General features: G+C 50.3%; 2 protein-coding genes across 5 annotated transcripts in view; one reads left to right on the top strand and one right to left on the bottom strand.

Annotated features, from left to right (window-relative positions):
* TAF8 (TATA-box binding protein associated factor 8) overlaps window positions 1–1,391 on the bottom strand; it is a 41,529-nt gene extending 40,138 nt beyond the window's left edge. For all 3 annotated transcript variants that reach the window (XM_019029859.3, XM_055389628.2, XM_019029861.4), the window contains exons 1-2: window positions 1,312–1,391; window positions 539–695 (exon numbers count right to left, since the gene is read on the bottom strand). In XM_019029859.3, the coding sequence (XP_018885404.1) occupies window positions 539–695; window positions 1,312–1,356 (202 nt within the window). In that variant the 5' untranslated portion in view covers window positions 1,357–1,391. The remainder of the gene's footprint in view (window positions 1–538; window positions 696–1,311) is intronic.
* A 1,801-nt stretch (window positions 1,392–3,192) lies between these two features.
* CCND3 (cyclin D3) overlaps window positions 3,193–14,592 on the top strand; it is a 114,422-nt gene continuing 103,022 nt past the window's right edge. Inside the window, exon 1 of one of the 2 annotated variants that reach the window (XM_031012064.3) lies at window positions 3,193–3,400. The gene's annotated coding sequence lies outside the window, so the exon portion shown is untranslated. The remainder of the gene's footprint in view (window positions 3,401–14,592) is intronic. The other variant, XM_031012065.3, reaches the window with a different exon arrangement.

The following is a 14,592-nucleotide window of genomic DNA, read 5'->3' as shown; positions in this document are numbered from 1 at the left end:
AAGTGACAGAGTGATGATGTACACCAAGTCTATCTGATTCTAAAGCCTGTAAGTCACTTCATTATGCTCTTTTCTGTTTTTGTTGTTGTTGTTTTTGGAGATGGAGCCTCACAGGCTGGAGTGCAGTGGTGCGATCTCAGTTCACTGTAACCTCTGCCTCCCAGATTCAAGCGATTCTCCTGCCTCAGTCTCCTGAGTGGCTGGGATTATAGACACCCGCCACCACGCCCAGCTAATTTTTGTGTGTGTTTTTTAGTAGAGACAGGGTTTCACCACGTTGGCCAGGCTGGTCTTGAACTCCTGACTTCAAGTGATCCACCTGCCTCGGCCTCCTAAAGTACTGGGATTACAGGCGTGAGCCACCACACTCGGCCCATTGTGCTGTTTTCTTTTCTCAACTTTTTACATTAAAAAAAATTTTTTTTCTCCCAAGAAAAAAGTTTATTTGTTTCTTAAATCCTCTCAAATACTATCACAAAGCAGGGCACAGAACTGATGTTGGGGTTGACTCCAAGGCCAAGTGTTTCCATGTACTCACAGCTCTGCAGCATCTCTGTCAGCGTTTCCACGGATGCTTTCTCGGCACTCTCAAACCCTGCCTCTGTCAGCAAGGAGCTCACAACCACCTGCAGGGTTCTCCTCCGGGCCAGATGATAGTTATCGGCAGGGTTAGTGGACTGTTTACTTCCCGATCTCTGTGAATCAGCAGAGAGATTTTCACCCACAGGAGAAGGATGCAATCACATAGTTCATACGTGGTCAACGGCAAGTAAAGTTATTTTACTAAATAATTTTATTTTAAAAATCAGTGCTTAATGTTTAGATTTACAGATCTTGGCCAACTGAGTAAAAATTGAGCACCCAAGGTGCTTTAAATACAGAGACCACTTTTCCGCTTACCTAAAACGTACGGTCCCAATGAGATAAAATAGCAGGTCTTTTACTTTCTACGAGAGGAGGGCAAAAGATAACAGCACGAAAAAGTAAGAAAGCTAAATATTTTGAAACAGGAATGCCTTTCAACTTTGGCCGGCCAATAAGAAGGCGAAAACGGCATCTTCAGACCAATCAGGGGGTGTTCCGGGCTCCCAACCCCCAACAGCGAACGAGCCAATCAAGACACAGGTCCGCCAACTCCGGAGGCCGCAGCCAAGTCCCAAGGAGGGGGCGCCTACGGCCTGAAAAGACCCTCCGGCAGTCGGAGCTCATGATGGGGCTGAATTTCTGGGCATTATCTTGTTGCTCAGTCTAGGGGAAAGTTGCAGGATACCCAAACTCTCTCGGCTCCAAGCCCGCGCTTCCTGCCCTTACCGTTCCGGAGCCACCGGCCCCAGCTGTGGCCGCCGCGTCGGCCATCTTGCTCTGGCGTAGTGTGCGCGAGCGCGGGGTGCGATGGGACTTGTAGTCGCGGGGCGGGGCGGGGCGGGGCGGCGTGCGCCCCTTGGTTTTCCGAAGCCCAGTCGGTTGGGGGATGCCTCCGGTGACCCCGGCTCACGTGACTTTTTTTTTTTTTTTTTTTTTTTTTTTTTGGATACAGAGTCTTGCTCCGTTTCCCAGGCTAGAGTGCAATGGCGCGATCTCGGTTCACTGCAACCTCCACCTCCCAGGCTCAAGCGATCCTCCCGGCTCAGCCTCCGGAGTAGCTGGGATTACAGGCGGGCACCACCACGCCCCGCTAGTTTTTGTATTTTTAGTAGAGACCGAGTTTCGCCATGTTGGCCAGGCTGGTCTCGAACACCTGAGCTCAAGCAATCCGCGGCCTCGGCCTCACAACGTGCTGGGATTACAGGCGTGAGCTACCGCGCCAGCCTCACGTGACCTTTTGAGAGTGAAGTGTTCTGGGGCCTTCAGTGGCTTGGTTGTGGGCCAGGAAAACGCGCCCGGCTTCACTGAGTTAAAAGAAACCTATTTTAATATGAAAATCGGTTCTTATAAAGAGCATACCAGGAGGTCATCTACACTCGCAGGGTTTTCCAAACTTGTCTGATTATTAGTAACACCTGGCTGGGCCCAGCCCAATCCCAGTGACTTCACTCTCTGGAAGAGGGGCTTGGGAATCTTTCTCATTAAGGAGCTTAGCTCCCCAGATGATTCTTCTGAGCGAGTAATGTTGGGAAACCCTGGAGCATCCAGCCTGGTGATTTTGTGCTGAGGGCCGCCCCGCCTGTCAATGGCCCACTTGGAAGTAGAGCCTGGACCACCTAGTCCAAGTCTATCGCTGCATCCTGCTGCCTTCGCGCCCTCGACCCGCAAGTATTTGCGAGGCAAGTCTAGGGGGCGGGAGACTTGTCCCTTGCCGCCTCACTCCCAGGGCGTGGGGTGCCCACGGCTGCCAGTGGTTTTCTCCCTAGCCTGTCAGCGCCTCTGGCTGCGCCGTGTTCGTCCCCATTTGCAGGTGCCTGGCAGGACGCAGATTCTGGGCTTTGATCCTAACACTAGCCAGCTATGGTACTTCGGGCACTTGACCTTAATCCTCAGTGTGTCTCAGTTTCCTCTTCTGTAAAACTGGGGGAAAGATGAGATGATACACAGAAAGAGTCTGTCACAGTGCCTGACGTGTAGTAAGAGTCAATAAATCGGTCGGGCGCGGTGGCTCTCGCCTGTAATCCCAGCACTTTGAGAGGCCGAGGCGGGTGGATCACCTCAGGTCAGGAGTTCGAGACCAGCCTGACCAACATGGTGAAACCCCGTGTCTACTAAAAATACACAAAATTAGCCGGGCGTGGCGGCGTGCGCCCGTAGTCCTAGCTACTCGGGAGGCTGAGGCTGGAGAATAGCTTGAATCCGGGAGGCGGAGGTTGCAGTGAGCCGAGATCGCGCCACTGCACTCCAGCCTGGGCGACAGAGGGAGACTCCGTCTCAAAAAAAGAAAAAGAAAAAGAAGTCGCTCCTCATGATGTTGTTTACTTCCTGGATAGCACGTGGAGGAGTTGCCAACGCCGGGAGGCAGCGGTCCGGGAACCCGTGCTGCCCCGGCCCCGCCGCCCACACCTGAGCCTCCGTGGCGCCCCGCCCCCGCACCTATGCCGCGTGGGGCGGGGGGTGCGCGGCGCCGGATGAGCCTCCTGGCCTCGTCGAGGGTGTACAGGGGGTGGGAGGGTCAGGCCGGGGACCGAAACTTGGCTGAGCAGAGCACCAGCCCCTTTGTCTCCTCCGCCCCCTCTTCCCCACTTCCTGCCCAGCTCTGGATCGGCGGCGCGGCGCGGACTTTGTAAACACTTTGCCACTGGAGGGGTGGAGACTGGCTCTGTTCGGATGCCGGGCAGGGGCAGAGGTGCAATCCTCTCCTCGCGGCTGGTGGTTGCGACCACCCCCACTCCCCAAAGGCAGGCTCCGGAGGCGGCGGGACAGAGCGCCTGCGACCCCAGTCGGTGCTCCGGGGAGGTCACCTGGCGAGGAGGTAGGCTTGGGTGCTGGAGAAACCGGGGTAGATGGGATGTCAGCTCAGGCTGGAGACCATGCGTTGGGGATCGGCGCTGGGTGGGTCAATGGGGTCGCCGCATCCTCATCACTTCCCAGTTGGCACCCAAAGCTTGGCTCACTTTCCCACTGAGTGAGGTGTTCTGCACGGAATTGAAGGGCAGAGAAACCCCCAAAGGCCCTGAGCCCTCTGTATGTACACACATCGGCACAACCCCCTCCAGCTGATCTGGAAGCCCCGTGGCTTTACCGGGCTGTTGCTCTTCTCATGCCTCAAAGATGGGGTGGAAGGCCAGTAGGAGGGCAGACCAGTGTGGATGGGGAGTCTGTGAGTGCTCTGGCAAGTGCACCGGGATGAAACTGGAGGGAGGGACCCCTCAGTGGTGTCTGATTGATACATAGATGATGATCTTAGCTTCTTCTGTCTCTTGAAGTGCCAACAAGAGGAATAACTGAATAAATTGGTTGCTGTTACTAAGGGAGCATTAAGTTATTCATTTGCATTGATTGAACACCTACTATGTGCCTGGCATTATATGGAATGCTGAGGGTGCAATGATGTTATTCATCCACAGCTAATATGGATCACAAAACAATAGACATAGATGCCAAGTACACTGGCTGGGGTGGCTGGGAAGGCTTCAGAGAGAAAAGGACATTTGAGTTGGGTTCAGAAGGATGAAAAGCATAGCAGTCTTTGGGGGCACTTATTCCACAGAGCTGGATTGAACCCCAGCTGTGGTGTTGGACACTGGAATATAGGGGTGACCCAGAAACAATTCCTGCTCCCTTTAATCCACTGTCTAACCATCAAGGGAATGAACAGGATGAATCCCAGAAAAGGCAGTTTTCTGGGCTGGGTACCAAGAACACAGGAATTCCCAGCTGGGTACAGCTGGGAGGGTACAGCTGGGAGGGTCCACCTGGGGGTGATGTGACAGTCCACACAATCCTGGGCACCCCCTCCCCATCCCTGGACTCTGAGACTGTTTCCTCTGATGAGTCCTTGCCCTCTGCCTACCACCTCATTTCTCTTTGGGACCAGACGTGGATAGAGAAGTGGATCTCCCTTTGCTTCCTCACAGATTCTTCTGGCCGTTCAATTCTGGGGCTCCTTCAGGAAATGACTGACACAGCAATTTATGAATTCATTCAGCACCTATTTGCTATGGCCATACTCCATCTGCACAGGCTATTCCCACAGCTGTTGGGGATGTCATGGTAATCAAATCAGAGTTTCTTCCCCTGGAACTTAACACTGAAAGCGTCTCTGATAATTGTAGCAGAGTCCTAGTCTATGCCAGTTATTGAGATCATGACCTCCATGGTCCCAAACATCTTCTCCTTCCGGTTTCCTCTTCCCTCAAGGGCTTAGAATACTAGCTAACAGTTACATAACACTGTCAGGTACTCTTCTAAGTGGCTTAGAGATCATATCTCATTTAAACCTCCTAATATAGTCCTATGAGGTAGGCATTAGGATTCTCTCCATTTTATAGACGAGGAAACGCAGGCACTGGAGATAAGTAATCTTCCTTCAGACACAAGAAACAAATGGCAGAGCTGGGATTTAAACCTAGGTCACTTGATTTGGGAGGCTTTATTCTTAACCATTAGGCTAGCCTGCCTCCTTCGCTGACCACAAAAAATGTGCACTTGAGCCAGGAACTTAGGAGTTTCCTAAAGGGAGTCTGTGGTCCTGTATCTTGGATGATACAGCCATCTGTTAGCTGAGCCATAGGGCTGGTACTGTTTACAGTGAGCCCAGCAGGCCTGGAATAGGGTTGTGGGAACTGCACAGAGCTGGTATCCTTTCCTGATGGCTGTGTGTGTGTGTGTGTGCGTGCACACAAACGTATGAATGTTTTCCCCTGTGTAAGCCTCACTCAAAGGGAAAGGGGGAATGTGAATAAACCAGGAGGAATGAACTAAGATTATATTCAAGAAAGAACTTCTCAACTTGGACGTGATGTGCCAGAATCTGGGGATTTGGGAAACCAAGACAACTCTTTTGTTGGGAATTAAGAATAGCAGAGATGCTCACATTCTAGATGTGCATTCCAGCTTGGTAGTTGAGTAAGGAAGATGGCCAAGGAGCGGGTGCAGGCTTAAGATGCTCACACCTCTCTTTCCCACAGCTCCTGCTTCCAAAGCTGCATCCGTATATCCTATCCAGTTCCCTCCAGACAGGCTGGGATAATGCTGGTGATGCAAGCGAGAGCACAGGACAGTTTCCATGGATTCCAGCCCCTTTTCCACCTCCTTTCTGAAACGCTTTTAAATTTCTTACAAGGGCCCTCCCCACAGGTTTGGGGAGGCCTTGAGGCGGTCCCTCTCTGCCTGCAGTCAAAGCACTTCATGCATCTGTCTTTGAGAAAGGGATGTGTGTCGGGGGCATGGGTATTGATGCTGGGAGTCGAGGGTGGGAACTGGGTGGAGGGTGGCTGCACTGAGAAAACGGGTAAGCAGGATGTGAACCTTAAGAACTATAAACCTCCAAGCTGCTCTTCTCCCACGCACGCACCTTCCTCCCTCACTCGCTGGTAGGGTGGGGTGCAGCGGAGCCCTTGGCACGCCCTGGCCCCCTGCCCCAGGCACTGGCTTGGCTGTGGAGAACAGGTTGTACTCTTGAAAAACCACAAGAGGAAGTTTAGGGAGGGCTGGGGGTGGGGAAAGTTCTGGGGCCCCTGCCAAGTTTCCCTTTCCCTGCTGAGCAGTAGATGTGTTTATCTTGCCCTCAAAGACATTTAAATTTTAAATCCTCAAGTTTCAAAGAGCTGTCAAGGCCTGCCCCTTTCTAGGGGTGGCAACAGACACTGCTAGAAATGGCATTGGAACAAGTTACCCATCTGTTGGAATTCACCTGGGATTCGTGCAGGTTGAGAAAGGCTAATTCCAGAAAGTCTCTTCTTTGGCCCCTTCACTTTTCTCTTCCCCAAAGCATTTCCTACAACCTTTAAACTCAGAGGAATGTGGCTGTAATTGCCACTTAGGAGCTGAATGGTGTTGCGGGAGCTGTCCCTAAGTTTTTACCTGTACTGTCTCATTTAATATTTATTCACCACAACTCTAGGTAGTAAACACCTCTATCTCCAATTTACAGATAGGAAACTGAGGCTCAGAAAGGCAAACTTGCTGAAAGTAATTTAGCTAGTAAGTGGCAGAGCTTGGAGCTGAACAAGGATCTATCTGATTTCAAAGTCTAGGCTCTTTACTCGTGAATTAACTCTCAGTCTGAGCATTGACTTTCCTAATATATCAAACACTGAGACAGGGAGGCTGAAATATAAAGGGATTTTTTAAAATGCTGCTGCTAGTATGGGAGAGGGATAGAATTGGAAGGGATTCCTTGGAAGTTAATGTATTTAAGAAAGGATGGCCACCGGGCACGGTGGCTCACGCCTGTAATCCCAGCACTTTGGGAGGCCAAGGTGGGCGGATCACGAGGTCAGCAGTTCGAGACCAGCCTGACCAACATGGTGAAACCTCATCTCTACTAAAAATACAAAAAAAAAAAAAAAAAAGTTAGCCAGGCGTGGTGGCACGGGCTGTAATCCCAGCTACTCAGGAGGCTGAGGCGGGAGAATCACTTGAACCCGGGAGGCGGAGGTTGCAGTGAGCCAAGATCACGCCATTGCACTCCAGCCTGGGCGACAGAGTGAGACTCTGTCTCAAATAAATAAATAAATAAATAAATAAATAAATAAATAAAAGGAAAGAAAGAAAGGATAGCCAAGTTAAAAAAAGATGCAGGAGGTGACAGGTCAGGTCAAATTCTGGAAGATTGCAGCAAAGGGGAAGTTTTAGGAGGAATACTATATCTGTATGCAAATATTTAGAAGTTTGCCCTGGCAAACCTTCAAGTAGGGGGTTAGCGGGACTAGTGGAGGCAGATTTTCAAAAAACGTAGAACTTTCTAACAAATGGGGCTTAGAGCTCATGCTATAAGAGGGGCCTCTGCCAGCAAGACGACCTCAAAGCCCCTTCGCCTGTAAACCCCTGATGTGATTTTCCCCCTGCTTTCCTCTTCTATGTCATTCTTTGCTCTCCCATACTCCCTGGCCCATGGTAGTCCCTGATCATCCACCAGGTGGGGCTGTTGCCCAGTGTGTCACCCCGGGGTGACTGGATTGGGTGAAGAGTGTTGCCGGGTTCTTCAGGCGCTGACTGGTTTCAAGGGGCCTCTGCTCCCAGCCCATCACCAGCTGTTTACACACCGGGGCCCAGAGAACTGCTTTTGATCCAGCAAAGCCCCCATAAAAGGTGCTCTTCTGTCTTGTCCAGGCTCCGGCCAGAATGTGCAGGCCTCCACCTCTGCAGCATACACCCGTCCCCAGATCAGGGATTTCTTCCACATCTTCTCTTTCCCCTTCCTGACTGTCCTTTCCCTTTGAGAGAGAGGGACCCGTGTGTCCAGAGCAGAGGGCAGGACCAACGGCCCTGCGAGCCAGCAGGGTAACTAATGTGGCATGGCCTTTTATGCCCTTCAAAGGGCATGACACCTGTGTCATCTCCCGGAAGGGGCCTCAGGAGCCCCACCTCTCTGAAACTATTTGCACTCAGTGGCCTGACCAGTTCTCCCACCCTGGGTGAAATTCCCCAGGACAGTCGTTCCTGAGGTGAGGGCTGAGGGGTTATCTCTGGAAGGAGAGGGTTGCTGGTACCTCCATCGTTGGCCCAGATCTGCTTGCTGCCCGCTCAGATCTTTAGAGAAGCACAGAGCCACTGGGCCTCCAGGGACACAGAGACAGAGCCCAGAATGAGCAAGGATACCCTGATTTTTTTGAGACAGGGTCTCACTCTGTCGCCCAGGCTAGAGTGCCATGGCGTGATCTCGGCTCACTGCAGCCTCGACTTCCCAGGCAGAGTTGATCTCCTCCCCCATCTCAGCCTCCTGAGTAGCTGGGACCACAGGCATGGCGCCACCATGCTCAGCTAATTTTTTATTATTTTTTTGAAATGGAGTCTCACTCTGTCGCCCAGGCTGGAGTGCATTGGCACGATCTTGGCCCACTGCAACCTCCGCCTCCCAGATTCAAGTGATTCTCCTGCTTCAGCCTCCCAAGTAGCTAGGATTACAGGCACCCGCCACCACACCCAGCTAACTTTTTGTATCTTTGACGGGGTTTCACCATGTTGGCCAGGATGGTCTCGAATTCCTGACCTCATGATCCATCCGCCTTGGCCTCCCGAAGTGCTGGGATTACAGGTGTAAGCCACCGCGCCCAGCATACTCAGCTAGTTTTTTGTAGAGATAGTTTTTTGCAGTTTCACCGTGTTGCCCAGGCTGGTCTTGAGCTCCTGGACCCAAGCAGTCCTCCCGCCTCGGCCTCCCAAAGTGCTGAAATTACAGGCGTGGGCCACTGTGCCTGGCCAGAGACACCCATTTTGCAGGTGAGCAAACCAAGGTGCTGAGAGGTCTAGCAGTTTGCTTCCGTACACACAGCCCATCTGTGGCTGAGCTGGAAGTCTGACTCAGCCATTTGGCTGTAACATTTGTGCATGTAACCACTAATCTGTGCCATCTCTCATGGAGTGGTCGAGAGAGCCTCTATAGACAAACGACCCCACTTCGAGTCCTAGCTCAGCTCCTTTCTGGCTGTGTGAAAGTTTCTTTGTCTGTAAAATGGGCATAACTATAGACCCCACATCTCTGGGTAATGGTGAGAATTAATAATAACCAATATTAGTTGAATGCCTACTATATGTCAGGTATCTTTTTTGCATCCTCACAGCAGACCATGAGGGAGGCATTATTATTCTGCTTTTTATACATAAGGAAACTGAGGCACAGGGGAGGCAGAGAGACTGCAGGATTAAGACTTCCGGCCAGGCACAGTTGCTCATTCCTGTAATCCCAGCACTTTGGAAGGCTGAGGCGGGTGAATCACCTGAGGCCAGGAGTTCGAGACCACCCTGACCGACATGGAGAAACCCCGTCTCTACTAAAAATACAAAATTAGCTGGGTGTGGTGGCGCATGCCTGTAATCCCGGCTACTCGGGAGGCTGAGGCAGAAGAATCGCTTGAACCCAGGAGGCAGAGGTTGCGGTGAGCTGAGATCGCGCCATTGCACTCCAGTCTGGGCAAGAAGAACGGAACTCTGTCTCAAAAAAAAAAAACCCACTTCCGAGCCTACACTTCCCTAGGATTATGAGGCAGTACACACAAAGCCCTGCTGAATGGTGGGCAGGCCATACGTCCTTTGAGTGATAGCTGCTGTCATTATCACCATATCATGGGCATCATCGTCTCCCAGACAGAGGTCCTCGGGGTGGATATGGGGCCATCTAGATCCAAAGAGACAGCCCTGCTTTCTTTCCTCACCATCCCACCTATGGCTTCATGTTACCCTCTTTTCTAAAATAAAAATCGGTCCACAAGTTCTGGCCTGTGGTCAGACAGTTGGACAGAATATTTGAAGCTGGGGCTGTCCCAGAAACTCCCAGTTCTGGCCCCAGCTTTTGCTGCTCCAACTCACCCTCCCTCTTGTTCTCTGTTCTCTTCCTTCTCTGCTGTTCCTCCCTGCCACCTCCCCTGAGGTCCCTGAGTTCTGGGAAAGGAAGCCGGAGCAGGGGCCTCAGACAGATGCAGACCTTGAGCTCCAATTTGGGCTCCAGATGGAGGAGGGAGGACCAGCCAGGGGCAGGAGCATGAGGCGCAGAGGGCCCCCAGTCTGCCTGTCCCTGGGAAGATGTCTGTTTATTATTCGCAAAGTCTTAAGCTCTGGTTTGTTAAGCTTTGCCATGCTGGGTGCTGTGGAATCCACTGGGAATAAGGCCCAGGGGAGGTTTATTCTACTCTGGCAAGTGGCTATCACAAAGCTGTCTTTGGGTTATAGAGGGGAGGAGTGCTGTTTCCTCCCAGCAGCGGGCCCCTAGGATGCAAGGCTGCCTTTTCCTTTCCTCCCAGCTCCATTGTCTTTTCTGTAAGCGGTGTCTGCTATAGAACCACAAACTTGGAGACTCTTCAAATGTGGCATCTATTTTCATCTTGGGGTTACAAGCCCTCAGATGTACTGAGTGACTGAGCGTAGGCCAGGGCATAGAACATGCTAGTTTTCTCCAGGCCTTCTCTTCCTTCTTTCCAGTCAGCTGGTACCTGCTGGTCCTGGGGGAACTCCCATCTTTTCTTTGAATTCTACCTCTAGGACCCAACTGAGTTTTTCTCTCATATCCCTTGATCTCCGAGGGTACAGCCTTTTCCGGCCTGGGCCCAGCCTTTTGGGTTCTTAAAACTTTTTACAGTCACTGGACTTGAGCTGGGTGCCTCCTGGGTGGTCCTCAGAAAGTTTTTCCTCCCCCCTGTTTCTTCTCTGCCTTTCCTCTGACACAGGTTCTAGAAGTCATTTTTGGTGCTTCTTGTGGGAATCTGTTGTGTGGCTTTTCTCTGAATCCTCATGTGTTCCCAGACACATGGCACTCAAGATGTTGGTGATAATAATAGTGCATCTTTACACAACACTTCCATGTGCCAGGGGCTGTTGTAAGTGCTGCCATATCCTGTATGCCATTTGTACATAAGTCAGTTTATAGTAAGTATGGATATTTATTAACCCATTTCTCAGCTATTCCTCACAAACATATCCTATGAGGTTTTTTTTTTTGTTTTTTTTTTGTTTTTTTTTTGTTTTTGAGATGGAGTTTTGCTCTGTCACCCAGGCTGGAGTGTAGTGGCACGATCTCGGCTCACTGCAACCTCTGCCTCCTGGGTTCAAGCAATTCTCTGCCTCAGCCTCCCTAGTAGCTGGGATTACAGGCACCCACCACCACACCCAGCTAAATTTTGTATTTTCAGTAGAGACTGGGTTTCACCATGTTGGCCAGTCTGGTCTTGAACTCCTGACCTTTTGATCCACCCGCCTCAGCCTCCCAAAGTGCTGGAATTACAGGCATGAGACACTGTGCCTGGCCGAGGTTTTTTATTTTGCAGATAAAGCCCCTGAGGCACAGAGGTTAAGTATCTAGTCCAAAGTCATATAGCTGGTTGTATTGAGAGCCTGGTGGCTGAAATAACTCTGACCTCAGTCAGACTTTTCTTTTTTGTTGTTGTTGTTGTTTTTGTTTTGAGACAGAGTCTCGCTCTGTTGCCCAGGCTGGAGTGCAATGGCATGATCTCAGCTCACTGCAACCTCCACCTCCTAGGTTCAAGTGATTCTCCTACCTCAGCCTCCTAAGTAGCTGGGATTACAGGCTCCCACCACCATGCCCAGCTAATTTTTGTATTTTTAGTAGAGACAGGGTTTCGTCATGTTGTCCAGGCTGGTCTTGAACTCCTGACTTCAGGTGATCCACCCGCCTCAGCCTCCCAAAGTGCTGGGATTACAGGCGTGAGCCACTGTGCCCGGTTCAGACTTTTCATGCATACTGTGTGCACCACACACGTGTGTGTGCACATGTGTATCCACCTACCAGGGCAAGTGTGAGATTACACTGGGTTCCCTGTTGAGACATTGTCACGTACACAGTCTCAGGACTAGTAGAGCAGGCTGGTAGGCCCCTGACTGCCTGTGTGCGTGACATGCAGGGATGCACAGAGATGTGATGGTGTTGACACGAATCCCCCCGGGCAAGCCCAGAGCATCCTGGATCCCCCAGTGCCTTCTGGCCAGTGCTTTAGGATTGTCCACTAAGCCAAGAAGGTGGAAGGGAAGGAGCAAGCATGCCCCAGCCCTGCCACAGCAGGAAGGTCAGGTGTCACACACAGCCCCGGAAGCAGGAGTGGGTGGTGGTGAATGTGAGCTCTGCTAGGTGGGGCTGGGCCCTAACCTATCTGGGGAGCTCTGGTTGAATCAGCCCAACCACAGCCACCCCAACTGCGGCAATGGTGCAAACAAGCTTTTCCTCCAGCTCCCCCTCCAATGCTCATTTTCCTTTCCTCGCTGTTGTATGAGACTCAGGCTTTGGGAGGAGTGTGGGATTAGGCCAGCAGCTGAGAGCGTAAGTCTGGAGGGGGTGGTTCAGCTGGGTCCTAGTGCAGGACCTCTCACCTTGGCCTTCAAGTGACACCTGAGACCTTCACCCAGCAATGGGTGGCAGCCCTGGCCTAGAGGGGATGCCACATACCCTGTCCAGAGGACAGGACTACATGGGTCGAGGACTCCTGGGCTCAGTCACCTAGTATATTCATCCAACATCTGTAAGTCTCAGAGGCCTTGGAACCATTCACTTGTCCATTCTTCATGTAGTGGAGCCACATTTGACGCAGTGTTGGGTTCAAAGTCAGTGTAAAAACAAGACACACATCAAAGTTACTATTAAAGTCTCTATTTTAAAGAGACTGCTCATAAAACACAGGTTACATGATTTGGACATTCTCCTCCATTTCTAAGATTCCTCAGCATGGCCAGTTTTTGTTGGAACACAGGCTCTGGTCTTTGGTTAAGCATTATGTTAAGCCTGGGTGAAGGGATCACATCATATAAATAGTACATAGGTTTCTGTGGTTGGTTGGTGTCTCTTCCAGTAGATATAACTGAATTTATGACCGTTAAATATGCACATTTAGGAATTCAGTATGCATACTTTTATGGTCTAGCTGGGCCTCAAGAAAGGTTTCAACTACAGTGCTGTGGGAATCTGGAGGAAGGAGTGGTTGCTTTTGCATGGGTTAACCAGGAATTTCTTCTCAAAGGTGCCATTTGAGGAGATAAAAGAAGAATGGATTAGATGAGAAATTATTCCGGAGCAGTTTTAAATGGTGGTTGCTTTTGGGTCTTTTTACTCTTCTGAATGTTCTGAGTTTTTTACTGAAGGCCATATTATAGAAATAATTTTTATGTTATTTCTATGGCAATTATTAGGCTTATTTCTTATTCTTTTTCTATAGTATTACTGATTATTTCTTATTTCTAAAAGAACTAGTGGTTATTTCTATAATCACTGTTATTTGTAGAACAATAATTATTTTTGATATGCCCACTTCTTGCTTTTTTTTTTTTTTTAGTTGAGATGGGGTCTCACTCTGTCACCCAGGCTAGAGTGTAGTGGCACAGTCTCAGCTCACTGCAGCTCCTGCCTCCTGGGCTCAAGCAGTTCTCCTGCCTCAACCTCCCAAGTAACTGGGACCACAGGCACAAGCCACCACGCCCAGTTAATTTTTTGTATTTTTGGTGGAGACAGGGTTTTGCCATGTTGCACAGGCTGGTCTTGAACTCCTGGGCTCAAGCGATCTGCCCACCTTGGCCACCCAAAGTGCTGGTATTACAGATGTGAGCCACTGCACCCTGCCCTAATATAGTTAAAAAATATCCAGCAGCACAATGGGGCCAAGAGGTAAAAATGTGAATAAGGGTAAAGAATACCAAGAACTAGGTAACCAGGCTTGGAATTGGCCGTTTTAGAGACTGATGTATTAGGTCTACTGCAGCAATTTTTAAGCCTTCTGATCTCAGGACCACTTTACATTCTGAAAAATTATTGAGGATCCCAAAGAACTTTTTTTTTTTTTTTTTTGAGACCGAGTCTCACTCTGTCGCCCAGGGTGGAGTGCAATGGCGCAATCTCGGCTCACTGCAACCTCCGCCTCCCGGGTTCAAGCGATTCTCGTGCCTCAGCCTCCTGAGTAGCTGGGATTACAGGCATGTGCGACCACACCTGGCTAATTTTTGTATTTTTATTAGAGACAGGGTTTCACCATTTTGGTCAGACTAGTCTTGAACTCCTGACCTCATGATCCGTCCGCCTCGGCCTCCCAAAGTGCTGTGATTACAGGCGCATGCCACTATGCCTGGCCAGAACTTTTGTTTTTTAGGCTATACCTAATAATCGGTGCACCCGACATGGCATTCCCTGGAATAAATAATATAAGCTTTTGACTTGTCCCTCCCTATACCTGTTGATATTTTGTTTCTGATAAAAAATTTGATATGAGAAATTTTAAATATTAATTTATTTAAAGTAACAATAAGAAACTCATTGCATGTTAACATAAGCATTGTAAATTTTTTTTGGCCAGGCGCGGTGGCTCATGCCTGTAATCCCAGCACTTTGGGAGGCCGAGGTGGGCGGATCACAAGGTCGGGAGATTGAGACCATCCTGGCCAATATGTTGAAAACCGTCTCTACTAAAAATGCAAAAATTAGCTGGGCATGGTCGTGCATGCCTGTAGTCCCAGCTACTTGGGAGGCTGAGGCAGGAGAATCGCTTGAACCAGGGAGTCGGAGGTTGCAGT

This window comes from Gorilla gorilla, chromosome 5 (genome assembly GCF_029281585.2).
Source record: "Gorilla gorilla gorilla isolate KB3781 chromosome 5, NHGRI_mGorGor1-v2.1_pri, whole genome shotgun sequence".
NCBI classification, from domain to species: Eukaryota; Metazoa; Chordata; class Mammalia; order Primates; family Hominidae; genus Gorilla; species Gorilla gorilla.
This window is presented reverse-complemented; position numbering and strand designations above follow the sequence as displayed.